Here is a 25,280-nt window from a genome sequence, read left to right as displayed (position 1 = left end):
GTCTACCTCTAGACAGGAGCTCACAGAGAGAATGCCTCAGTTACATTGACTTCAGGCCAGGATTAGCCTCAGTGAGTTAAAGTATTTTACATTCATCCAACGATAATTATAATTGACCTTGGATATTATTGAAGTAGCTACAAACAGATCTAAGTAAGCTATTGGGCAGACACAAAGATTGCTTTAGCATAGCATTTCACTTCTATTTCCTTGTACTAGATTGAGGGATAACCCAATTTAAATAATAAGTTAACATTCCTTGAATGTATTTCAAGCATAGTCTTTTATTAAATCCTATTACAATGCAGAGATTTTTCAGAATCCTTTAAGACCCAACACGTGGAGCAACGCTCCTAAAATTTTACCTTTACAAGGTTCCATCTATGTTCCCATTCTTTTTTAAAGATTTTTTTTTAAGATTTTATTTATCTACTTGAGAGAGAGACAGTGAGAGAGAGCATGAACGAGGAGAAGGTCAGAGAGAGAAGCAGACTCCCCATGGAGCTGGGAGCCCGATGCGGGACTCGATCCCGGGACTCCAGGATCATGACCTGAGCCGAAGGCAGTCGTCCAACCAACTGAGCCACCCAGGCGTCCCTATGTTCCCATTCTTAGTCACCGAGTAGTTATCATTGTATAAAGAAATAGTTAAGAATCCTAATTTAGTAACAATTAAAAAATATTTTAGTGAATCCTGTAGTATTAGTTTCAACTTGCAGAATCTTGCCAAAAGTATGAAATTTCTATACATGCACATACAAAATTAGTGCTTTACTCCAGAGACTGACAGAATGCTTTACTCTTTGGAATCCTCTAGAATGAGGGTCAGCGATGGTTTCTGTAAATGACAAAATTATAAATATTTTTTTAAAGCTTTTACTTATTTATTTGACACAGAGAGAGAAATCACAAGTAGGCAGAGAGACAGGCAGAGAGAGAGGGGGAAACAGGCTCCCCGCTGAGCAGAGAGCCTGATGTGGGGCTCGATCCCAGGACCCTGAGATCATGACCCAAGCCGAAGGCAGAGGCTTAACCTTCTGAGCCACCCAGGCGCCCCGACAAAATTGTAAATATTTTAGGCTTCATGGGACAAGAGGCAAAGTTGAGGATCTTATCTACAACTTTTTGTTAATACAGGTCTCCTAATGACAGTGGAATTTATTTAGGGATGCTGAAATATGAATTTCATATACATATACATATACTTTTTATGTGTTACAAAATATTATTCCTCTTTACTTTTTTTCAACCACTTAAAAATGTAGAAAGCATTCTCACCATCTGGCCATACAAAAGCAAGCAGGCCAGATTTGGCTCAGGAGCTGCGATTTGCCAATCCTTACCCTAGAACATAAGCTCTTAGATAGTGGGTAGTCCAGAGCCAGCACCAATGGTGAATTCTGCGAGGGCTTTAAATTTCCTGAGGAATTTCATAGACTAGTCCACAGCTTTCCAGGAAGTCCAGGATTAAGGCAGACTAGGGCCCACCATTCTAGAGACAATCAGTGACTTTTAAGAGGCATTTCCTTAGGCTCTGGTCATTCCTAGGTACTGTGCCTTCGCTCTTGGGAATTCCTACCCTAGTAGCTAATACTGTTAGAGACACTGAGGGTAAATAAGTGTCTAGATGATCTTGTTATTCATGAATCAGTTGTGTCCACCATTCTTGTTGGCTTTTTAAGACTCAGAGGAAGCTGAAATTCCACATCTCTGGTTCTCAGAGGGAAAACCTGATATTTTCAAATATTTAGGAAATAATTTAGGTTCGAGTGAATATCTGAAACATATTTAAGTGTCCAGACCATTTCAGGTTATAAATAGAAATGAGATTCAACCCACTAGGAATTTTTTTCTTTAAAACCCCATGGATGGGCTCTTATTAGCTCTCCTGATTGGGAAGAGCTATAGTAGAGGTATAGGCAGGATGAAAGTTGCTTATTAAAACTGAACGTGTGGGCCAGCTGGGTGGCTCAGTAGGTTAAAGCCTCTGCCTTTGGTTCAGGTCATGATCTCAGGGTCCTGGAATCAAGCCCCGCATCGGGCTCTCTGCTTGGTGGGGAGCCTGCTTCCTCCTCTCTCTCTGCCTGCTTCTCTGCCTACTTGTGATCTCTGTCTGTCAAATAAATAAATAAAATCTTAAAAACAAAACAAAAACTGAATGTGTGAGCTTGCAGGCTGCTTAACAGGTAGCTGTTAGCCAAAGCTAAGCTATTCAAATTCATGAAATGGAGTAGTTACTCTGGGGCAGGGGTGGTGGTAGGAAAACCAAAAATGTCTATTTGAAAGTAAATAAGGGCTATTTGAAAGTAAAAAGAGCGCAGGTGGCTCAGTTAAGCGTCTGCCTTCAGCTCAGGTCGTGATCCTGGGGTCCTGGGTTCCAGCCCTGGGGCGCCCCGTGCTCAATGGGGAGTCTGCTTGAGGATTCTTTCTCTGTCTCCCTCTGCCCCTTTCCCTACTCAAGTTGCTCTCTCCCTCTCAAATATGTAAATAAATCTTTTTTTTAAAAATTCAGTAGTTTTTAAAGAGAATTGTAATAATGGTTCTCACATTTATAAAATGCAAAAAAGCAAAAAAGTATCCAGGAGAAAGAGTGCGGTGACTTCAGTGGGAAATTTACTGTGAACGTCCGAGAGAAAAGAGACTTAAAACAGAGTACTCTTGTGTGGTTCAAATACAGAGTTTTTACTCTGGGAAAGAGGAGAACCTGAAGCCGGCCTGCAAGGCACATTGCCTGCATGTATGGTATCATTGGTGGCATGGTTTTTAGGTTAAAAGCAGAAGCACAAGAGAAGATACCTTTCAAAGACATTCCATCAAGAAGACGTAATGTGGCTAAAAATTGTGTGCCTGGTTTGACCAGTTTACCAATAAATTTGCTACTCAATGAGATTGGTCGGTCTAAAGCAACTCCTATGTGGGAATTTATATGAGACGAAAAAGAAACCAGAAGAAACAACGGTAAATTTGGGTATGACTTAGGCTTTTCGAAAGAATGTGTCCTTGTGTAAATAACAGAAAGAAACTACTTACCTCTAATACCTTTTTTCTCTTTTAAACATACAGACTTCTTTTCCTATGAATCCATCACTTGCGGCTAATCCTGGAATGGCTTTCAATCCTTACTTACCTCATCCTGGGATGGGCCTGGTTCCTGCTGAGCTCATACCGAATGCCCCCATTCTGATTTCTGGAAACCCGCCTCTCGCATTGCCCGCAGCTGCTGGTCCCAAACTGATGCGTTCGGATAAACTGGAGGTATTGGAGAAATATACAAATACCTATAGGGTAGATACTAACCTCATGCACAAAACAACATACTCAGAGCCCGGGGTTGTGAATGCCTAAAATAAGTGCACCTGGGTTTCTAGCTTAGGGAATACAGCCTCGGGAAAACGGTAAAGGTGCTCCTATGCAGTTGTCCCCTGCTGTGAAGGACCTTGATCTGCTTGTACAACAGGTCAAACAATGTTTTAGCATGCCCAGCCGCGGATTTGCTGTGGAACAGGAAGCCTGGTGGGAACGCTCCTTTTCCCCAGGCTCCTGCTTTAGAGACTGCAATGAACTGTATTTTTAATGAGTCTCTACTTGCTAGAATAATCAAACGGGGGGGATAAAAAAAAATATAGACTAACTCTCTATGAATGCAGAATGTGAAACGAGTATCATAGTGTCTAAAACTTTTTCTCCGTCTTAAGAAAGACACCACCCCAGCCCACCCCCTGCCTACGAAAAGGCAATGTAAAAGAAACTTCAAAGAGCATTTTGATTTACGGAAGTCCTTCAGTCTTGTCATTCTTCATAGATTGAAAGAAATAGCTAGTCCATTTCCTACAGAGTCAACGCCATCAGCTGAACTTGAATGCCTGGCAGTGTATCGTAGTACAATCTGATTGGACACGTAGCTCAGTTGTGATCCACGATTTTGCTGGGAAAGTTTGCGTGCTTGTGTGATAAAGACTCATCTCGGACTTGAGCCAACAGCCCCCTCTTGCAAATTTGGCTAATTACACTTCAGGCTGTGAATTAACTGGAAGATTATAAAGTGGTCTTCCACAGTCCTTTTAAGCACTTCTGTTTCAACGTAAGGAAAACAGACAACTTTCCTTGGGAGGGAGCAGAGTGTTTTCTTCCCTAGGACTAGAAATGTCTAGGTTTACACCTCACAGTGACTATGGCTTTACCTTATCCTTCAGCTTTGTAGATCATTCCTAAATGGAAGACAAAATCACGTAGACTACTGCCCTCACTCGCTGGCAAGTAAAAGCTAATCACCTTCCAGGCATCAGTGTGATGTGTGTTTTGTTTTGTTGTAATTTCAGGTTTGCCGAGAATTCCAGCGTGGAAATTGTACCCGTGGTGAGAACGATTGTCGCTATGCTCACCCTACGGATGTTTCCATGATTGAGGCAAGTGATAATACCGTGACAATCTGCATGGATTACATCAAGGGGCGATGCACCCGGGAGAAGTGCAGGTACTTTCATCCTCCTGCACACCTGCAAGCCAAACTCAGGGCAGCTCATCACCAGATGAACCACTCAGCTGCCTCTGCTATGGTGAGTAGGAAGGAGGCAGGTGTTGGGGGCCGTTGCGGGGTAATGATAGTATGTTCCCCAGCGTGTCAAATACCCTTGTAGCCATGATCTTGGATGGTCATGAATAGATATCACTCTGAATAGCCAGGGTTATGAGCTGGAGAAGAGAGAACCTGTTTATTCTGCTTCATTCACTGAAATTTTCTCAAAATAATCATTTCAAAGCTTTGCTAATGATTTTTCATCGACTGTGCTTTTTTCCCATCTTTAGAGAAAGGCTAAATTATATAATTTAAACGGGAAATTATTTTTGAGTGGTTTTTGATAGCCTGACTCATTCTAATAACCTACAAAGGCAATAAGTTACCTCTTGGCCCCATGAGGGATGCTCTGCTAGTAAGGATGCTTTGCTAGTAACACACAACACTCCAGTGTGATGGGTTGAGAAACAGGAATTGGAGTTATTTAAGGTGGTCATAGCTGTCTGTGACTTTGATAAGCAACTTGCAGTTTCTTTTTTGATGTGAGCCTTTCCTCGTGTTATAGGGTATAATAATCCCAATAAGGGACCAAACCCTGATGAAATCTCATGTTTCTGGGCTGTAGAGAGGAGGAGGAAAATACTCACCCACATGATCCTGAAGGCCACGACAGGAACTTGCCTCTTCCTAAAAGAGATATATTTATTTTCAAACATCTCTATTTGTGAAGAAGGTTTTCCTCACATTGAGTCAAAATCTACCTTGCCATCACCAGAACTTAACACTGATTTCATTACACAAAATAAGTCAGTCCCTACTCTGTAGGAGTGGGACTCTCGTGTCTTTTTTCTAAGGCAAATACTCCAAATATCTCTCAGTTTTTCCCAGGGAGGGTAGATGGACGGACACAGCACCAGTTCTCTCCCTTGATCTGGAAATCAATCTGTTGATGAATTTTGAAAAAAACTTTACCAAGTGGTTTTTGTCTTAAATTCTTTCAAATGAAGGGGTTTTAAGCTACGAAAATAGCAAGGTCTCCAGAATATTCAGTGCAGGTGTGGGTCTGTAATAGAGAGGAGGAATGCAGTATGCCCCCAAGAGGAAAGGTTCTCATATGCCTGGGATGTACAAGGAATTTCTTGCTTACACCATTGAGCACGTGTTTCATGCTCAGTCATAGGGTCTCCCTATGTATGTGTCTATTTCTCCTGACTTGGGTGTATTTGGTAGAAGACATAGAAGTCAGCCCCAAATTTCCATGTAGAGAGTTAACTATTTATTACCTGATAGGCCTTCATTTAGTAGTCGTGAATACCAATATAAAATTCCTTTCTGAGTAACTGATCAGAGCACAATCTTAGCAGTAAGGTCAGATTGGCCAGCAGAATTGGTTTGAGGTAAGATCAAGTAAAGGAGGCTCCTTGAAGTAATATAAGCTTTCTGGAATGCTACTCAGTCAGCAAAAAAGAAAAGAAAGCAGTCTTGCCATTTGCAATGATGTGGATGGAACTAGAGGGTATTATACTAAGCAAAATAAGTCAAAGAAAGACAATTATCATGTGATCGCACTGATATGTGGAATTGGGGAAACAGGACAGAGGATCATAGGGAGGAGAGGAAAAAATAAAACAGGATGAAACCAGAGAGGGAGACAAACCGTAAGAGACTCTTAATCATAGGAAACAGACTGAGGGCTGCTGGAAGGGAGCGTGTGGAGGGCTGGAGTGGCTGGGGGTTGGGCATGAGGGAGCGAGCACCATATAATGAGCACTGGGGGTTATAGAAGACTGAGGAACCACTGACCTCTACCTCTGAAACTAGTAATACACTATATATTAATTAATTGAATTTAATTTAAAAAAATTTAAAAGATAAATAAAAGAAGCCAAGCATTAAAAAAATGTAAGCTTTCTATATTTTTAAAGATTCAGAGCTGAAATGCTTCGTAAAGTTGTGGTTTTTTTACCTGCTTCATGTTCACGTACGTAGCTCAGCTTGACTTCACCAAAAGCAGTTTGCACGCATTTAAAAGCAAAAGAGAGGAAGGGTAAATATTTAGTTCCCAAAGGAAAATAGAGATAGCTTTAGACTTTGAGATCCAGAGGAAAAAGGAGGTCATGGCTTGCCCCCTTTTTGGCGTATAGAATGCTAGTCACTCAACATAAGGGTTCCTGTCTCCTTAAGAATTTGGAGCATACCCGAGTTTTATCGCCGGGACATATTTTTAAGTCACGTGTAATTTGCTGACAAAAAAAAAAAAAATGTAAAAAGTCATGTCAAACTTCTCCAGTGAATCTGATCAGGGGCAAATTTGACTGAGTATTATAAGCACAGTGGGATTTTGAAAGAAGTGTAGACATGAAAGAAGGATTTTAAATTCTAATTTAATTAATTAAATTAAACCTGACAAGGACTTAATGAAGCCAGTGATACATCTTGAAATGAACAGCAAGCATCTATAAATGAGAATTGCATGCATTTTGCTAACTGTGTCACCTGGGTGAGGCGGGTAGTGGGGAAGAAAAGAATTTATTTGCTTTTCCCTTATATGTTAGTTGAGACAAGCACAGTTCTGGATTTGGACCCGAAGCTCTTCCATAATTTGGATTTTGTTTTATGGAACTACAGTATCAGACTCTGACCACCCGACATCTGTTTTATCACCTATATGCCCTTGATCTCCTAGATCCATGTTGGAATTTGAGCTGGCAAAAATCCCTTTCCTGCTCTATCTGTTGCTTCTGCTCATCTCATTGTAATGGATTCAGGAATGAACATCCCCAAGGTGTTAATTTCAAATGATTATTTGCTGTTAAGCTTCAGGTCACATCTTGCTCAAATGAGGAGGCCCCTTTTTATTTGCCTAAATGAGTGAAGTTGAAAATGAGGGTTTTTCCCCTGTATGTTTATTTCCCATTTGGAACTAAGTACTCATCCAGTCCGTTGCTCAGTGGATAGGCTACCGTGGCAAAGGGTTCCCGGGCCATGCCTTATCTAACTGCTGCTTGCTCGCTTTGAGTACATTTTTTACCTTCTCTGGTGCTATGTATTAATCACTCCCTCCCTCACAGGCCCTCCAGCCTGGTATGCTTCAACTGATACCAAAGAGATCGGCACTTGAAAAGACCAATGGTGCCACTCCGGTCTTTAACCCCAGTGTTTTCCACTGCCAGCAGGCTCTGGCTAACCTGCAGCTCCCGCAGCCGGCATTTATCCCTGCAGGTGAGAACAGGGCTCTGGGCCGCGCGAGTCTAGAGATGTTGTGAATGTGTACAGCGCACGCCAGCTGCCAAAGAGCTTTAGAGCGAGCACTGTCTGCGGGAGTTTGGGTTGGAAATAAAATAAGGCTTTTAGACTTGATCTGCCAGTCTATAGCACCAAATGTTTCTGTGATTCCTTAAGAGTAATGGTTCGAAATCAAATGAGAAAAAAACTGACTGTCAACATTTTTCCTTTTAGCATTTCTTAGTTTTTGCTTCTGATGATTGTTTCACTTGGTTCGGTCTCAAACTAATTCCTTGACTCTTAGGTATCACTTGAAAAGACACTGGTCATCCCTCAAAAAAAAAAAAAAAAAGTGTTTCCCAGCTTCAGCATTGCAATGATACATAATCTGTGTATCTTCGATATGCCAAAGATAGTGATAATAAAACTACCCTTGAACTTATAATGTAGTTATAAGACAGTATAGCGTGTGTGGGGGGTTATGTGTATATATTTCTCACATACTTTTATCCTTTAACTCTTATATCAATTAATATAAAAAATAGAGCAGTTTACCATATTTTCCTGATACTATGCAGGAAATTTTGTTACCTTCTACATTCAAATGTATGTAATAGCATAACAGTTTTGTACCAAATTGAACAGAAAATTTTGTTCAAATAAATATCATATATAAGGGGAAATACTGTTCTTCCTGTGGTTCAGTACTTAAGAATGATCATATAGTCTCTTCGGAATAAATTGAAAATACTAACCACTGGGAGTACAGTAGATTTTTTTTTACAAGAATCATAAATGCCCCAGTTGGGAAACTATTATTAAATGAAGCTGACATACTTTCAAATTAGGTTAGAAAGCCTTATTAATTGCATAAACATGCTAAGCACATGGCATTGTATACCTACACTTGAAAACACCCATTGGTTAATTGATAAATTAATCAGCTAATTAATTTAGAAGGAAACCATAGAAACCCAGTCTTTAGTTACTAACCACAGTAGTTCTTTATTTTAAAAACAGAAGTTTTATAATTTTTAGACTTTTTTTTGCTGGATATGGCTAAGGTATAATCTAGACTTAGGAACGAAATATCAGAAGAATCCTTTTCCCCTCAATTAATAACAAAATTAAAATCTGTCAGGCTCAGTGCCCCCTCTTGATTAAAAGCCTATTTGGCCTATGTACGTAGTCATGTTCTCGGTTGTGAGGTGGATGAGGCTGTGGTAATTTAAATGCAATTTAAGCGAGGTAATTCCTTTAAGGAAAAAAATTAATGTTCATTTTTGTACCTAAGAATCCAAGAATTACTTTGATTACCTGGGTTGGGGAGCTTAAAACTAAGCTGTAATTGTAAGCATGGGGTTTACTGGATTTGCATGTGCTCATTAATTAATATTGCAAAGAATATCTTTCTAGTTAAAAATGATTTCTCTCTGTAAAGATTTAATAATGAAATCTCTCTCCTTTACTTTTCACGCTTTTCTGCATGGTGTACAGGGCCAATACTGTGCATGGCACCCGCTTCAAGTGTTGGTAGGTTTTGTACAAACATTCTCACCTTTTTTTAAACCAAAAAAGTGTTTTTCTGTCATGACTGTGAAAGAGATGAGTGACTGGGTGATGTGGTTCATCGGCCACTGGCTTGGGAGGAAGGGGCATTTGGAAAGCGTCAGGGCACAAAGAACAGAGAAAACAATGTCAAGAAGCTTGGAAATGGTATTGTGTTCTGCCTTTGCTCTATGGAAGGCCGAGCGTATTAACCACGAAAGTTGCGAGAAGGTACTTGCTTCTCACTCTAGTTTCAACGCTGTGGCTAGGGACCTTTCCCTCTCCCGCTATTATAATGCAGATAGACCATCATTGGAATCATTTATATGTATATACATCCTAGAAAACCAGTTGCACGCTAAGCTATAAGCAGGTTAGGGTACTTCGTCCCAAATAGGAAGAAAGTAAGAGAATTCTGCACTTTTGTATTTTAAAGCTGGTAGTTTAGCACCATTTGAACATTTTCTGGAGAGTGAAGATTTCATAGGGTGCTGTCTGTCTCACATCTCTGTAGAAGGACAACAGTGCTACACTCTTGAGTCCTCGGTGATCTCCACTAGAGCCCAATGTGGACCCTGCTATTTCTCTCCTTTCTTCCTAAAAACTGCAGCTGAAATATTTGGAAGCATTTCCTTAGCCAGCCAGAATGGGAAGTTTCATTCTTAGCTTTACATTTGTTGCTTTCAACATGTAATTTGTAAAGTCTAACAAAACAGTTCTTCCGCTCCTACTCCCACCAGAGTTCTCCAGAAGATCTTAATCATTCAGTACTCTACGTTGACAAGGGATGAGTTAGGCTAAGCCAGAGCCTTCTCTGGTGTTCTGGGATGAATTCCATGGTGTTCTGGGAGGAGGTGCCAGGTGCATGGGAACCAGGCACAACAGAATCATTTCAGAATGACTCTTTGGGGATATTTGATTCTTAACAATCTACCCACGGATCCTTTAATCAGTCACCAATACATCTGGTAGCCGTCTCAAGACCATTTTTACCATCACTAACACTGAAGAAGAGACGAAAGAGACTTGTTTGCATTGTAGGAGTTCGCAGTCCCTCCAGCCCATGGGCACAGACACAGGGAGGAACTGTCCCACCGCACCCCCCACCCCACCATGTCCTAGCCATCCAAGACTTTTCATACTTTTTGAGAGTTTGCCACAGCCTGACGTCTGTCCTGTTGCTTGATCAGAGCAGATGCAGAACCCCAAAGGGCCAAACAGGCTTACTGAAACAAAAAGATCAAAATGACACACAGTAGTAGGACTCACGAACCTCCAAGGCAAGGATTGACCCCTGGCCTTGGAGGTGGGGCCTCCATTACGGAGCGGTCGGCTGTTCCCTGTAGAAAGTAAACCATGTCCACTGATACTAACAGGAGCAACACGCATGTATGATTAGAACAGACTTCTGCAAGTTGGTAAACTGCTTCTTTGTCTTCACATTTTGTGACTCTGCCCCCTATCTTTCCACCTAAGAGCTCTGTGTAGGAATGTAAACTGCATGCTTTAGTGGCACTGCTTCTGGTATAGTTGGTGTGCTCCGAAAGGGAAAATGAGGGTGGTTTTAGAATCAGCAGGTGATACACTAAGGGATGTCTGTAGGTAATGGGTAACTGGAGATACGCTTAAGGGGTGACTACCGGATTTCTGTTAATCACCGCTTGGGGTACATTTGTGGCTTCTGTGACATTGTTATATATTGATTTTCCTCTCTCCAGGCCATTTGCTTACTCTGTAGACGTTCAGAAAATCTGAATTCAATAGATGTAGACATAAATTATTATATATGCACACTCGCCATTCGCGCCGTGCCATTCACACGTTAATTCCTTAGTTTGCTTTCCAGAATGAGCTAGAAACGAGAAAAGCATCCCAAAACCTTTTAAAATGAGATACAAACTAGAAAAAGTTGGGGGGGGGGAATCCTGAAAGAGACGTGACAGCTGCTAGCCCTACAGTCCTTGCTTTAATAATTGTGATGAAGACAAGGTTTTGTCGGATATTTACGAGGAAGGACCCCATGTGTGTGTTTGACAAACAGCCTAGGTTTCCAAGGGATTTGCCAGAGGTGTACTTTAAAAACCTGCGTGCATAGCCCACTGTATTCTTCATATACTTGCCCACCACATACCACCGGTCAAACTGCCATTTGTGTGTGTGTGTGTGTGTGTGTGTGTGTGTGTGTGTAGATCAGGTAAGTCTACCTGTAACTGTCTCTTTGCACTGCCAATCTAGTGATGATACTCAAGTCTCTAAGTTAGTGAACCCAAGCACCAATTCACACTTTCCCACTCACATTTCAGATGTGCCTTCCAGTCACTTGTCTGCCTGACTAGGTATTCTGATAGCTAGCCTTGGTAAAATCAGCTTTTGTCATACGCACTCATCATAACCCCTTCCCACAATGTGGCCTTTTAAGTCAACTATCTAATGGGATTCTGCTAAACAACGAGCTGTTGAGAATGATTCCATTTTCCTCAATGGTGACTATAATTGGCTTTCCCCTTTTCTCTTTTTAAATTTTTCCCCCTTCCACGCTGTGTTGCTTTGCACTGACTGTGATTGCATGTTGCACCCCGGTGTGTCCATTACGATGATGTCACATGGCTTGTTGCTGGGGTACCTACCATGCCCCATCCCATCGTTTCTGTCCTGGTTGCATAAACCCTCCACCCTCCCGTGTGTTGCTTCCATGGTTTCCTACTGAAAGTGCCCATGATGCACGGCGCGCCTCCTACCACTGTGTCTGCGGCAACAACACCTGCCACCAACCTTCCGTTCGCTGCGGCGGCTACAGGCAATCAGGTTTGGCTATTTCTTTTACCTGTTCAGACCTAGACAACGACCGTGTGTTGGTAAGGCCCCGTATATGCCTTTGGGATTGGCGAGAGACATTGATCTGTCCTCCTGTGTGTTTCTTAAGGAGTCGTTACATTTTGTGTATCTTCCTGCAACGAACCAGCAGTTTTCTCATTTTGAATTAGTTACCAGAGCTCGCTCTTCCTATACTGTGCTCACGATCGCTGCTGTCACACCAATCCTCAAACACATATACGAAGTACTCCTTGAATGCTTCCTCATTGGTCAAGAGAAGAATTGATTTTATTTTATTACCATTGTTTCGGTTATTGTGTTTGAACCTGCACTTAGTACTATCATCGCCTTTTACCTTAACACCTGCTGGAAAGAAAGCCAAATAATGCACTTCTTTCCAGGGCTCAGATACCCTTACCATTACCCCGTGATGACATCAGAGATGTCCCACTGACACTCTGACGCTCGGTGACACTCAGTGATGACACCAGAGATCTCACACGGGCATTAGATGTGCCTGTGTTGTTGTGATTTTCATTTGCTTTAGGTATTTACAGGCAGAGTCCCAAAACAAATTTTAAACTGGGGGAGAGTCTCCAAATTGTCATGAGATACATATAACAATCATCATGTAACATGAGGGCCGTTTTGCCTTATTAAGGTGGTAACCGCGCTTTAAGACTACACGTTCCACCGCTGCTTCAATTACAAGTGTGATAACTACACAGCACACAGAGCATTAATCCACTGGGGTAATAAGCCACATTCTAATCCACGCTTTGCAAAATTAACTATTAGTGGATATGGTTAATATGTTTCAATTTTTCTGCAAAATTGATTATGCTTTTTAATTGCCATGTCCAGTGAACAAAATAAATGGGATTCTTTCAAGAAACTATTTTAATCTACAATCTTTTTTACTACTATAGATACCCCCATTATCAATAGATGAACTGAATAGCAGCATGTTTGTTTCACAGATGTAGAAGTTACCAGTAGAACAGTAAGTTTCTTTAAGTATTAATATGAATATTATTTATAGATGATATCTTTTATTTACACAATTGCATTTGCTAAAGGCTTTGGTAAATATTTTCATTAATAGGCATTGCTTATAACTTAGAGCTTGAGTTTAGCACTCCAAAATTTCCAAATTGAAATGTGGAGAACAAATACGCAATTTTTTTCTGTGAAAAAAAATGACAGCCAGTACTGTTTTCCCAATGAGCTTACAAATTCTGAGATGTTTTCCTGTTATTAAAGGAGTGTGAGTTGTCAGCCCAAGGCACAGATCACTTTTGAATATTAATTCCTTAACACTTTTCTACCTTCGTTGGTTGCTGTTGTTGAAGCAAAGTAATTTTGTTACAGTCTGACTACAATGAATATCTTAAGAGACAGCAATATGCTTCTCCCATGATGTCGTAAAAGATCGTGCTTTTTATGCTCTGCCATTTTGTGTTGCTTTCCATGTGAGTCTATCAGAATTGCTCCAGCTGTTTTGAATTTTGAGTGACATAATTTAGTAATGTAATCATTATTTTCATCAAATTGTGGCTTTTTTTTTAATTGTTGTTGTTGTTGGATTCCCTCCCCCCAACCCCCCACCCCTTTGATCTCCCATTTACCTGGTCCAGAGCCAGGCAAAGCACACACTTAATTTAAGCAGTCCTTCACTTGGAAATGTGACTTTTCAAGCCAATTAGGACTCCTCGGTATCTTAACTAATGACTGATAGGGACTTATTAAGCAAGTGTATGGATTCTAAATTGCGTATATTAGTCATTGAAAGTTTGGGGTTCTCGGGGCTGGAGTGTTTCATTTAATTGACAGAGGTGATGGTTCTGTTCTCTTGGTAAACTAGTTCCCCAGAACCTGGCTCAGAACATGAACTCCTGGACAGAGCCTATGGCTGACCGCCCATTAGACCATTAGACAAACAAGTCCTTTCAAGCATAAGGAATGTTTTTAAAAGATCCCTTTGAATACATGGAATAATGGAATTAGCTATAAATCGTAGTTGTTTTCAGAGGAGTCATCTGGGACGGTGGCAACTTGGGATCAGCATCCAACATGAGCATACAGGTTTTACAAACATCTGCCTGATTCTCATGGACTGCTCTACAATAAAGTAAACAAAAGTTGTCAAACATAATGACGAGCTTTCCAACAGCTCCTGTTTGAGAATTGTGATTCCTTTTCACTAGATTCCATTGGAAACTTTAGATGTATTTGGCATACCATAATCACTTCCGTGTGTAACAGATCTTGAAAATTTCTCCAGAGTTCAAAAACGTAGTTTTGTAAAATGCTATACACCTAGATCTCACACCTTGGCTATTTCTGCATGGCTCCAAACCATTCAGATAAAAAAAAAGTTTCAAGTATATTTAATATTTGCATGTTTCAAAATGGTGAGTATCAAACGTGTTTTCCCAATGTACATTTGAAGGAAGTTGAAGGAAGTGGAGAGATGTGTGGCTGTTCATCCACACATTCAGGCATTGTGTGGATGACGCCTTAAATGCCTGAGCACGTGCCTGTCACCTTCGGGCGATTCTGAACACTAGCGCTCAGTGAGGCCATGAACTGTTATGCCGTATGACTCTCTGTGACCCTTTCCAACAGCCCCATTTTCACAGATGTAGGATATGAAACTCGAAGTGGGGGATATATTGGCAGTTCACATACAGAACTGGCTCAAGAACCAAGTATCCCGACTCCTACTTCAATAACCCCTTAATATTTCTCACTCTTTCTCTCTTTTTGTTTTGTTTTGTTTTCCATTTCAGTTGAAATTCTGAACAACAGAGTTACGGAGTATCAAGATCTCTCCATGAGAACCTCCATATGGCCTTTCCATGTATATTCTCGTAGGTCCTCTTCTACCAATGCAACAATAAGTGTGGTGCGGTCAATATATTAAACAAAACGCATAGACCAACCAACAGATTCAATTGACAAAACCAGTAAAGCGTTAAACAGTCAGTGGAGATGTTAAAACAGCATAGAAAATGAGTAACTACCATTTATCTTATTTGAATTAGTAGGTAGAACGTGACCGTAAAGTTTTGTAGTTTGTTGCATTATTCATTGTGATTTTCCAATAACCATTATGCTGAGTGAATCTCCACAGTGGGTAAATGTTCGTCTGTTTTGAAGTGTTACCTTACTGTTTTGTTTACACAGTAGTCTATTGGGTTGATTTAGAATGTAACAAAGGTATCCAGTACCATTTTCCTCACTGTTGTATTGTATTGTATTGTGGTGTGTTGTGTTAGATTTTTACATACTATAGTGTTTTCCTCTAGGTGTTTGGTGTTTGATTTCAACTAAAATATTATTAACGGGAAACAGAAATATGTGTGTTTGAAAAACATAACAGATTAATGTTAATATGCTTTCTCTCTCTTCAGAACATTTCTGTAAGTTTCTTGAGGCAGACATTCATTACAAACATGCATGTGTATAATTTGTACCTGCCGATCTGACCTTGCATAATACAATCACATGACTAGGGTTTTTGGAGGGAGAGAGAAATAATTATCTGCAGAAAAAAAAAACAGGGAACTTCTGAAAATATGAACCCCTAATGTCACTCCTCAAAAAGCTTACAGAATTACAGTTCACCCTTAAAGGAATTTCTCAGCATTTATGTGAATTGCCCATTACGTTTCTTGTGGTTAAAGGATCCTATCTCCTAGGTTAAGCATCTAAAGCTGAACTATTTGTCAATTTCAGCTGAATATTGGTATTTGGAGCTTTAAAAGTATGCTTGATTGTAGGTTATAAATTAAACAGGAAGGTGAGGGCGTGGAGATAGTTTTCACATTTTAGAGGAAAGTGCTGGAAAACCATTGCAACGTGACCTTTTATACAAGTGCCATTCTCTGGCTGAAAATGGTGCATTCTCTTTAGACTACTCTGAATAATAAGAGGCAATCTTGCAAAAGTCAGGGTGAAAGGGAATTGGTTCCAAGTGAGGCCTTTCCTTCCCAAATGGATAGCCTTCCCCGCTGATCACAGCTGGAGCGTGAATATAGGTCTGGAGAATCAGTGGGGGTGAGGAGGAGGGTAGGAAGGCATTTCAAGTGAGTCTTTGGTTTACTCACAACTGCTAGAAAGGCCGTCCACAGTTGACTTTAGCTTCTGTTCACACGAATTTCCAGTTCTGTTGAACACTTCAACGAGGGAACCAGCCTCTGTGTCAAGTTGCCTTTCCCAGACTTTATTGACAACAGAGCCATATCGTAACCAAGCCTTTTTTTGTTTCTTCATTTAGATTTGTTTGTTTTTATATGTATTTGAAAACTGTAATAGAGAGGTTCTCAGCACCCTTTGGTTGAGACAGACCAGCTGTGCTCCGTGGAGCTGAGCTGAATTCACATTACTAATCCTCCTGAAATAATTGTGTGACCAAGTAAAATGGTTCCCTAAGATACTTCACATCAACCTAGGTTTAATATTTTCTACTAAATACATATTCTTTCACTAGAAAGCATACAGTCAGCAAATTTAATACATATCGCGGGTTTGTTTTCCTTCGTGAAAATGACAAGCCAAGAGAAAATTGGATTTAGGATTCCTTAAGCTGGCTAGCAGCATTTGAATCACAGAACAACGGAGTTGGCACAACCTTCTCAAGAGGGATGAAACTAGGGCCCGGGGCACATGACCTGCCCATGGCTACTTACCTAATCGGTGGCAGTGAGACCCAGAAAAATCTCCCAACTTTTGATTGTTCCTCTGTTTCGTGCTGTTGGTGCTTCAGAACATTTGAAACTCTAATCCCAAAGCAGATCCATTCTGCTCAGAATACAAATGAGCAAAATTAGCCGCACGTAGCTGATAACCTGTTGTTCTTGATGCTCCGTCCCGAATCACGGTCATCAGTCATTTCTAAATGGTCTTGCTTGTGTCAAGACACTGTTGTCTGTTAACAGTATTGCCTGGCTTTAGAGAACCAGAGGGGTCCAGACTTTGACCTGTTGATTCTTTGAACCACTTCATTTCTGTTTCCCAAAATCTTAACCTTGTGAAATAACTTGTGTATAGATCCTGTGCCAGTGCCTCTCCAGAAAGGCAGAGCTAATCCCACAAACCCAGGAAGGAAGCACCCAAGCTAGTCTGGGCTTCTTCCTTAAGGGGGATAGAGATGTCTTCAGTGCGAAACGAACTCTTTTTGTGTAGTTTTGATGTTTTGATACAATGTACTGTCTCATTTAACCCTTTAAACTTCTGTCGAAGATGTACGTAGACCAGAAGTGTAGTGTACTGTGGTTTTTATGATGCTGTGAGCACTGGAAGACATCAGTGATGACTTATTTTTCAGTAAGAGTTCAGTGAAGGATATTCAGGTAGTTGGAGTTTTGGGTGCCACAATATTTGAAAGAGTTGGCATTGTAAAAGTTAACTTTGTAAGTGAATTTAAAGAAAGAAGATTCAAGGCTCTAAAGTTTTGATCAGATGCAAAAGAACGTTGACAAAAATGTAATTGTAAGATAGCACTCTTTAAACTAGTTGTGCAATGATAGCACTCTTTAAACTAGTTGTGCAATGACTTAATGCAGAGTCTCTTTATTCAAGAAAAGAAACAAAGAAACGAGAGTCATTAGACTATAAATTTCCAGTTAAAAAGTCAAGTCACAAAACTAATCAGTGACTCTAAACAATAATTTACTGGATGAATTGTATATATAAAATTCTAACCACTTGTGATTCTTAGTTGACATTTTATAAGCTTTGTATTGTACAAGGGCCTCTTATTTATCCACAATTATTGTTTTTGTCTGTTTCTCTCAGCCTTTTGCAAAAATAGGCAAGAGTACTGAAACTTGGATAAAACAGGTCAGGTATACAGAGAAAACAATCTAATCTAGTTATCTGTTAAGAAGTTTTTAGTAGTTCAAAAAAATTTTTGAAGGCACTATGTGAACAGAAGTATATTTTAAAGAGGGATTAAGATGAAATTAAAACCAAATGGATTCATAAAATTGCTATTTAAATACAGTATTTACTTTTGCAATTGGAGCATGAATCTCTAACCAGCTGTTGCATTTCATCTCACTTGTCTAGACTAGAGTCTAATTTGTAGTTCATTGTCAAGTGAAAAGCCATCTTCTCCCTCCTCCATCAACCTTTGCCATCCGTTTTTGAACATGCGAAAGCACTTTGATCTTGCCATTAAGTGTTGTCCTGTACCACGGGGCTGTGTTCACTAAGGTTCCAACTTACTTTAGTCTGTAGGGTAGGCTGTGATGCACAGTGTGATTAGAAACTGGAATCCTCTTTCTTTTTGTCCTTTCTCCATTTCTACACACATTGAAATAGAAGTAGAAAAATGGGCTCTCTCCCAGTTGTGTTGACTAGATGTAGGAAGATAGTGACCTCATTGTTAATTTTACCAGTGCCTGTCGAAGGCACCAGAATGAATAGTATCTAAAAGAGTATCACAAATTTGTTTGCAAACTTAGTTGATAGCATCCTCAAACTGTAGATAATGATTGCAAAGATAGGTTCTGAGCACCAAGTCACTAACCGGTGCCAGGTTTTCATTTTTCTTTTGAGTTTTTAAGGTTTTTATTAGACTACATTTTTATATCTCTAAGTCACTAACAAATTTAACTTTGCAGGAGAGTTAGAGAGGAGTTTAAGATTTACTACATGTACTCAACCCACCTAGATAGCTTCTAAACTGACACCGAAACATGACAAAATGTAGATTATAGTCCGTAACTATTCTTTACAGTTCACAGTTTAAGGCAAACTTAACTTTATATACAAATAATAATTTTAACTAATTATATTTAGTTGTTGCGTTAGCAACAAAACTACAACATGGCTACCTTTAGACACGTGGTTTTTGTGATAATTTTACTTGTTAACTATACATGGTTTTTGACAGTATGAGCATGTAGAAGGTACAGCTCAAAACTCAGAGAACAGATCTGGCTGAATTTTTCTTTAATCCCACCTTGCCACGCAAAAGCTGAATTTGTGTCCTTGTTTGACTTTCTCATCAAAAAGTTTACAACACATGGATTCTAGAGTCAGGCTTTATAGCTAATAGAATTTGTTGTGTGGATAGGGTTATTCCACAGTATTTCAACTTCAAAACGTGATCATTGCACTTCTAATCTATTACCTGACCTTTTTTCATAACGTTACTTACTCTAAATTATTCTATGCAGGAGGCATAGCTGTCCCTACAAAAATTCTCTTTTCTGGAATTACATACCCACCCCAACACATCCAGATGAGGATTAGAGAAAGATGGATGTGTATTTTGAAATGAATTCATTCATATTTGTAAAACCTTGTGTAAAAATACTGTGGAATGACCCCTTAACAGTGTTTGAGAGACATATGCTGCAGTTAACTGATGGTCTCAGTTAGGGTGCGACTGTGTGAGACACACCTTTTTTGCACTTATGTACATAGTCCATGAACGCTATGCTTGGAGCTTTTGTTTTTTAAATATAAGAGATCTGTGATAATAGCGAAAAAGTTAGTAAGATAGTTATTTCTAAGGCCTTGAGAAGGAGGGGGGGTTGCTAGAAGACTTAGCTAAAGCACGATGTTGCTTTGCTGTTGAGGAGGCTTTCTGGTTTGCTACGGTTCACCAATAGAAAAGACTTGTAACAGGTTAGGGTCACCTTCAGCTAGCTAACAGCACTGACCAAGAACGAAGATCCCTCTTTTTTTTTTGCAAAACCAGTAGGAAAGATTGTTGACTTTTTAGATTAATCTCCACTGTAAACATACACACACACACACACACACACACACACACACACACACACCCCAGGCAGGTTTCTGAAAGGTTTTCTTTTTTCAATGGTTGCAAGCACTGAATTACCCTCTCATTTTGATCAACTTAGATTTCATGTTTCACAGAAAAGTACCAATTGAGAGGTATTCCTTACATCAGTTAATATCCACTTAAGTGACCATTAAAAGTGTTAATGTTCATCACTACTTCTTTAAAACGCAGATCCCAAAACCCAACTGGCAACCATTGAAAGACTTAATTTCACAGTTGTGTATGGCCAGCTCAGGGCATTTCATTCCCTCCAACAGAAGAAGAAAGAAATGCTCCTGGCTCAACTTTATAAATGTTTTTACTTACCTTATGCCTGTTCAGTGGAAGCTGTCCTCTGACTTGCCTTTACCGGATTAGAAAGTGCTTCACGGTGCCATACAGCCTCCTACTGTTTTAACTAAACATAAGAGAACCAGCCCAAATCTCACATATTTAGGAGTTGGAAAAGGATGTTTCAATCAGACCATTTCTGTCAATTTCAGCTCCCCGATCACCTACCATTCCCCCATCTAACTTTTTGTTGCCTCCAGGCAATGAGGTCAGAAAGGTATGAGGATAGGTCACAGGAGGAAGTGAGAAGGAACATAGGTTCCTTCCTTGGAGAAGGAACCCACCCTGGGAACAGGGGAGCTGGTATCAGTATCGCTACCCATCTTGCTGGTTCTCCCTTACAGAGAGAGGAAAACGAGCCAAAGCCAGAAAGCAGTCCAAGCCTTACAGTTGTCCAATAGCTCAGGGCCAGTTGGTTAGAAATTTCTGTCTTTTTTTTCCCCCCTTCAGCCCTTAATCACTCAAGAGTCAGCTCTGCAACTAACAGCCTGACCATCTGACCAGCATCTGCGCTGGTCCACTTGTAAGCATTCACACATTCTATAGTTAGGGACTCCCAACTTCCACCTCACCACCAGCATAATTTCCCTACTTACCCTGTGTTCTTGTTTTGATAGTCCTCTGTGAACCTATAAGCCACAACAATATATTTTCATAAAGCCAAGAGAAATATACAATTTTAAGTGAAGAATCATCTATAATATAGTAAGTATGAACCGAAAAGCATCACAAAGGAGAACCAGTTAATTGATGACACATTATCCATGCTGACCACCATTGGGTCACACTCTTTGGAGCTGAAACACAGGGGCTGTGTTTTGGTGAGTCAGATTAGAGAAGGAAACATAACAAAAGATGAGATGACTTGAGGCCCAAAAAGGATCTCTGCTATTAAACCCAGGAAAGGGCTTCACTGGACTAGTCCATACAGTTTCCAGCCCCTCCACTTGGCTTTGCCTAGGAAAGAACTACCCAGTAATACTCCAAAGCAGCCTGATTCCACAGAAATTTTATCTTTAATTAGAACCCATCCTCAATAGCAGTAGACCAAAAAGAAAAAAAAAATGTACCACTTTAAGTCCCAACTATTTGAAGTTATTGCAAAAATTCTCACTAGTCACCTTCTACATCATAATCCTTTAATTTCTTTCTTAAAGTACCTCTGTAACAAGACCTAAAAGTAACCCCACTTTAGGCCATGCTTTTTCTCCCAAAACACACAACCTACAGATTTATCTGTCATAGAACTGCATGGTTGCAAAGCTTTATTTCTGTATACAGATGCTGTCTGTTCGTGATGGAAACCAAATTACTCTGTGTTGCTGTCTTTTGTGTCTAGCAGTTGAGAGAATGAGACGACCATCCTATTGTTGGGTTCTGGGGTTGCCCTTTTCAAAATAAATTTCCTTTTATTATTGTTGTTTCTGCTTCAGTTATTAGCAAATGAACCATTTGTTATCATACCCCCAAATTACAATCATTTAAATTTTAATAAAAGATGTTTCCCAATGTATTCTTTTTTTTTTAAGGGCTAACATTGTGCATTTATGTAACAACAATCCAGTACAATGTAGAAAATGAAGCACAAATTTGGGACAAAAGAATGTCAATTTAAAAATATCTGTAGGTAGGACAATTATTAGCCATGTGCAACAACTATGGATTTAAATAATGACCACTATATTTTACAGATGAAAACTCTTCCCAACATATTTTGCCTCCAAAATGCCATAGTTCATTCCCTCAACTGCTGTCAATAGGGTAGATGCTTTGATTTTTTTTTTCCATCCACCACCCCCAAGTTATAGTGCTGTACTGCTCATTTGTGTTTAGAAGTGTGCATTATGCAAATCATTTTAGTATGCTACTTGTGTTGTTTATTTTTTGGTTCTTTTAATAAAATGCATAAATTTCATGGTTCTGTCTTTTTTTATGAATCCGTACTCATACATTAGGAGTTTACTTAAAAGCTATTCCTGTTCTAGTAGATTAATCCTAATATTTAGTAATTCTAGCATAAAATTTAAATTTATGACTTGGTCCCAAGTTCTATTTCATACAGAGAAGAAATTTATTTCCAAATATACCTGAAGTATTATGAATTACATAGATAATACACTCATTGTATTAGATGTATTATTTCTCTGATATTGAAGTTACTAACACAAAAAAGGTACATTTGTATTTTAGTAAAAGAAAACTAAACATTTTGAGATAATGCTTGCTGGCTTCTATTGTGCTTCAGAAATTCTGAGGCATTTCCTAAGATACGTTATTCTAAGTTCATATTTTCCAGTTATTCGTTTCTATCTTGCATCTTCAGTGGAACATATGAAACCCGAGTTGTTTGTTCCATTTCCCGCCCCCCAAGATGGGCATCAGTGGTTTTGTAACAATGAAATACGTGAATTTTTCCATCACAATGTTTTCTCTCATTTAAAATTACTTTTCACTAACAAATGGCACTGGAAGAAAAGATAATCATTTTTGTTCTTTAAGAAAGCAAAATATAACTCGGTAATACTTTATTCTGTCAGATTTCTGAATACTTAAAAACAGTGGCCACTATTTAGTAGTCAGGCTGATAGAAAACAGAGGTGAAGAGTCTTTGGAATACTCAAATCTTTCTTCACGTGTCTAGAACTGTGCTGGGGGCCAAGGAGGAGGTCCATTGTCAGCTGAATCCTACAGAGCTAAGCACTCCCTTGTCCCCCGTGCCCTACTTTACTCTTTCTGAGCGTGGTTCCCACGGTGGCATTTCCCAATAAGCCAACTTGGAGCCCTCGGGTGTGTTGTCCATGTTTCTGTGAGTCTGTGATAATCCCAAAGTGAAGACCAGTTTAGCATATAGACATTAACAAAAGGTCTTTGGCCCCTTCGGAATTCAGTTTATGTCTTCTTGGAAACTGGCGCGTGATAGGTAAGAATTCAGGGAGGCATTCCCAAGCCCCATCAAAATGGAGTTTCTATCAGGCCGGAGGGAGGTTGACCCTCAGGCAAAACTGGCTGTACGCTGTTGACCTTGGCACTTTTCAACCTCTATTCAGCAGCCTTCTAGGAGCCTCCTTTTCTCATCCCCCATGGTGGTCTCTGGCTCTCTAGAAGGTCCATGGTAACAACTTATCAGACCTGCTCACCCAGACAGATCTGGACTTCATTCCTTCAGAACTTCCCCGTTGGGCATCTCAGGCTATGGAGAGCAGCTCAGAGCTGAGATCTAGGACACCAGTCACACCACAGTGTTAGACTGGCAGTATTTATGGGCTGCCCCCTGGGAGTATTTGTATTTAAAAAGTCATGACTCAGGGCATCTGGCTGGCTCAGCCAGCAGAGCTACATGATGCTTGATCTCGGGGCCCTGAGTTCGAGTCCCACATGGGGTGTAACATTTACTTAATAAATCAAAAAAAAAAAAAAAGACATGACTTTCCGGTGGCCAAATACCAGAAGGTCGCATGTCTAGATGAGGGGTAGATGTTTTTTACCAGAACAAACAGCATTTAGCCACTATCACATGTCCTGTGGATTAGTGGCACAGTCATTCACCACCTCAAGAAGGCCCAAAAGGAAGATTCTTGTAATTTGGCTATTGTCAGGAAAGTTCTGATAGACTAATGAACCTAAAATACTGACCAGATAGTAAACATTCCAAAATTCCACAGGCCAGAATCTGCTCCCGTGGTCAGTGTCTATGATAAAGAATGACACAGGATAGGCCGAATCCATGACCCCGTTTCTTGAGGAGTCTAATGCTGACACTTAGCTGATATTCAACAGAGAGACACACAGATTCTGATGTTTTTCTTTACTCTTTCTTGTATGGGCCATGCTCATTTAACTGAGTCCGTCCAGATTTTCCTTTCAGTGCTCAGACTTAGCTTTTTCCCTTAGGCAGGAGGACCGTGGTCTGTGGGAACTAGGAGCTGAGAGCTCCAATGAGAGCACCCGGATGGAAGGGTGACGTTTGTGAGAGGAGCAGTGGCTCCGATTCCTGTCCTCACAAACAGATGCCCAACGCAAAGGGACAGCATTCCAAAATGGAACTCAGAAGAAGAAATCCGTGTGAGAAGGGAGTTCTGGTCAGTGTAGCCAGCATTTTGGTGCCGTGCGTGGAAATGGGGTGTAGTACGTAGGGAAGGCAGAGCACCTGGGGCAAAGCGGAACACATGCAAGAAAAACTGTAGGTTTCCCTGATGAGAATGAAGGAGGTTGCCCCCCCTACCCCATGAATGATTCAGCACATTGCATGTATGTATAGGTACAAAGAGGGAGAAGGGTGAATGATCACAGGGTAACAGTGTGCCCACAGCACAAAGCAGTGGTGACCAACACTGGCTGAAGCAGACACCTCGGCCATTACCAACAGGACCCGAGAGAGTGCCGAAGGAATCTGGAGAGTCTCTGCAGTCAGCCTGCTTCTAGAGATGCTATGGCTACAGAAGGTGATGGTCAACTCATTGAGGGTCAATGTCGGTCTTAAGGAGAGGGTAGAGAAGAATGGGATTGAGACGGAAACGTTGCCTTTAGCCTTCATGAACTGAAGAGTTGAACATTTCTTTTCTTGGGGGAAATTGGCAGTTAAGAGAGAAACACATCTGTGTTAATTACATATATATATACATATATATATACACATATATTTATGTATATGTAGTGAGTGGTTATTGATGTGCCTTTGTCAACGATTTAATAAACATATGTGTAACTCATTCAACGTGTTTTGGCTCTTGTCAATGTCTATTTACAAAGCCCCATGTTAAAGAAATCTTTTGATGTGTTGTTAGAGTAGGAAAAGCTAAATTCACATGAATCCAGGCATTGAATGGTCAAAATTTGGGGCCCCAAGTAGGGGCTGCTAATAAATGAGACTTTGGTTCCTCACTGAACCTCACCATAAACTGAGCACTAGCCAAGGGTAGAGACAACTGTAGTAAGCAACTCCCTTCTCCTGAAGGACACCATCAGAGATCTTATAGATCTTGAAGACGCTTGGGATTCCAGAGTCACTGGGATGAGATTGTGGGG

At 40.3% G+C, this 25,280-nt stretch overlaps 1 protein-coding gene across 6 annotated transcripts in view; it reads left to right on the top strand.

The window, feature by feature from the left end:
• MBNL3 (muscleblind like splicing regulator 3) overlaps positions 1 to 23,742 on the top strand; it is a 108,743-nt gene extending 85,001 nt beyond the window's left edge. For 3 of the 6 annotated variants that reach the window (XM_032330747.1, XM_032330746.1, XM_032330751.1), the window contains 7 exons: positions 3,064 to 3,255; positions 4,320 to 4,556; positions 7,588 to 7,738; positions 9,239 to 9,274; positions 12,000 to 12,094; positions 13,033 to 13,106; positions 14,896 to 14,985. In XM_032330747.1, the coding sequence (XP_032186638.1) occupies positions 3,064 to 3,255; positions 4,320 to 4,556; positions 7,588 to 7,738; positions 9,239 to 9,274; positions 12,000 to 12,094; positions 13,033 to 13,089 (768 nt within the window). In that variant the 3' untranslated portion in view covers positions 13,090 to 13,106; positions 14,896 to 14,985. Of the gene's footprint in view, positions 1 to 3,063; positions 3,256 to 4,319; positions 4,557 to 7,587; positions 7,739 to 9,238; positions 9,275 to 11,999; positions 12,095 to 13,032; positions 13,107 to 14,895 lie in introns of all 6 variants that reach the window. The other 3 variants (XM_032330749.1, XM_032330748.1, XM_032330750.1) reach the window with 3 other exon arrangements.
• The last annotated feature ends 1,538 nt before the right edge of the window (positions 23,743 to 25,280 follow it).

This window comes from Mustela erminea, chromosome X (assembly GCF_009829155.1).
Source record: "Mustela erminea isolate mMusErm1 chromosome X, mMusErm1.Pri, whole genome shotgun sequence".
In the NCBI taxonomy this organism is placed as follows: Eukaryota; Metazoa; Chordata; class Mammalia; order Carnivora; family Mustelidae; genus Mustela; species Mustela erminea.
The sequence above is the reverse complement of the archived record's forward strand: the minus strand, read 5'-3'. Positions and strand labels throughout refer to the sequence as shown.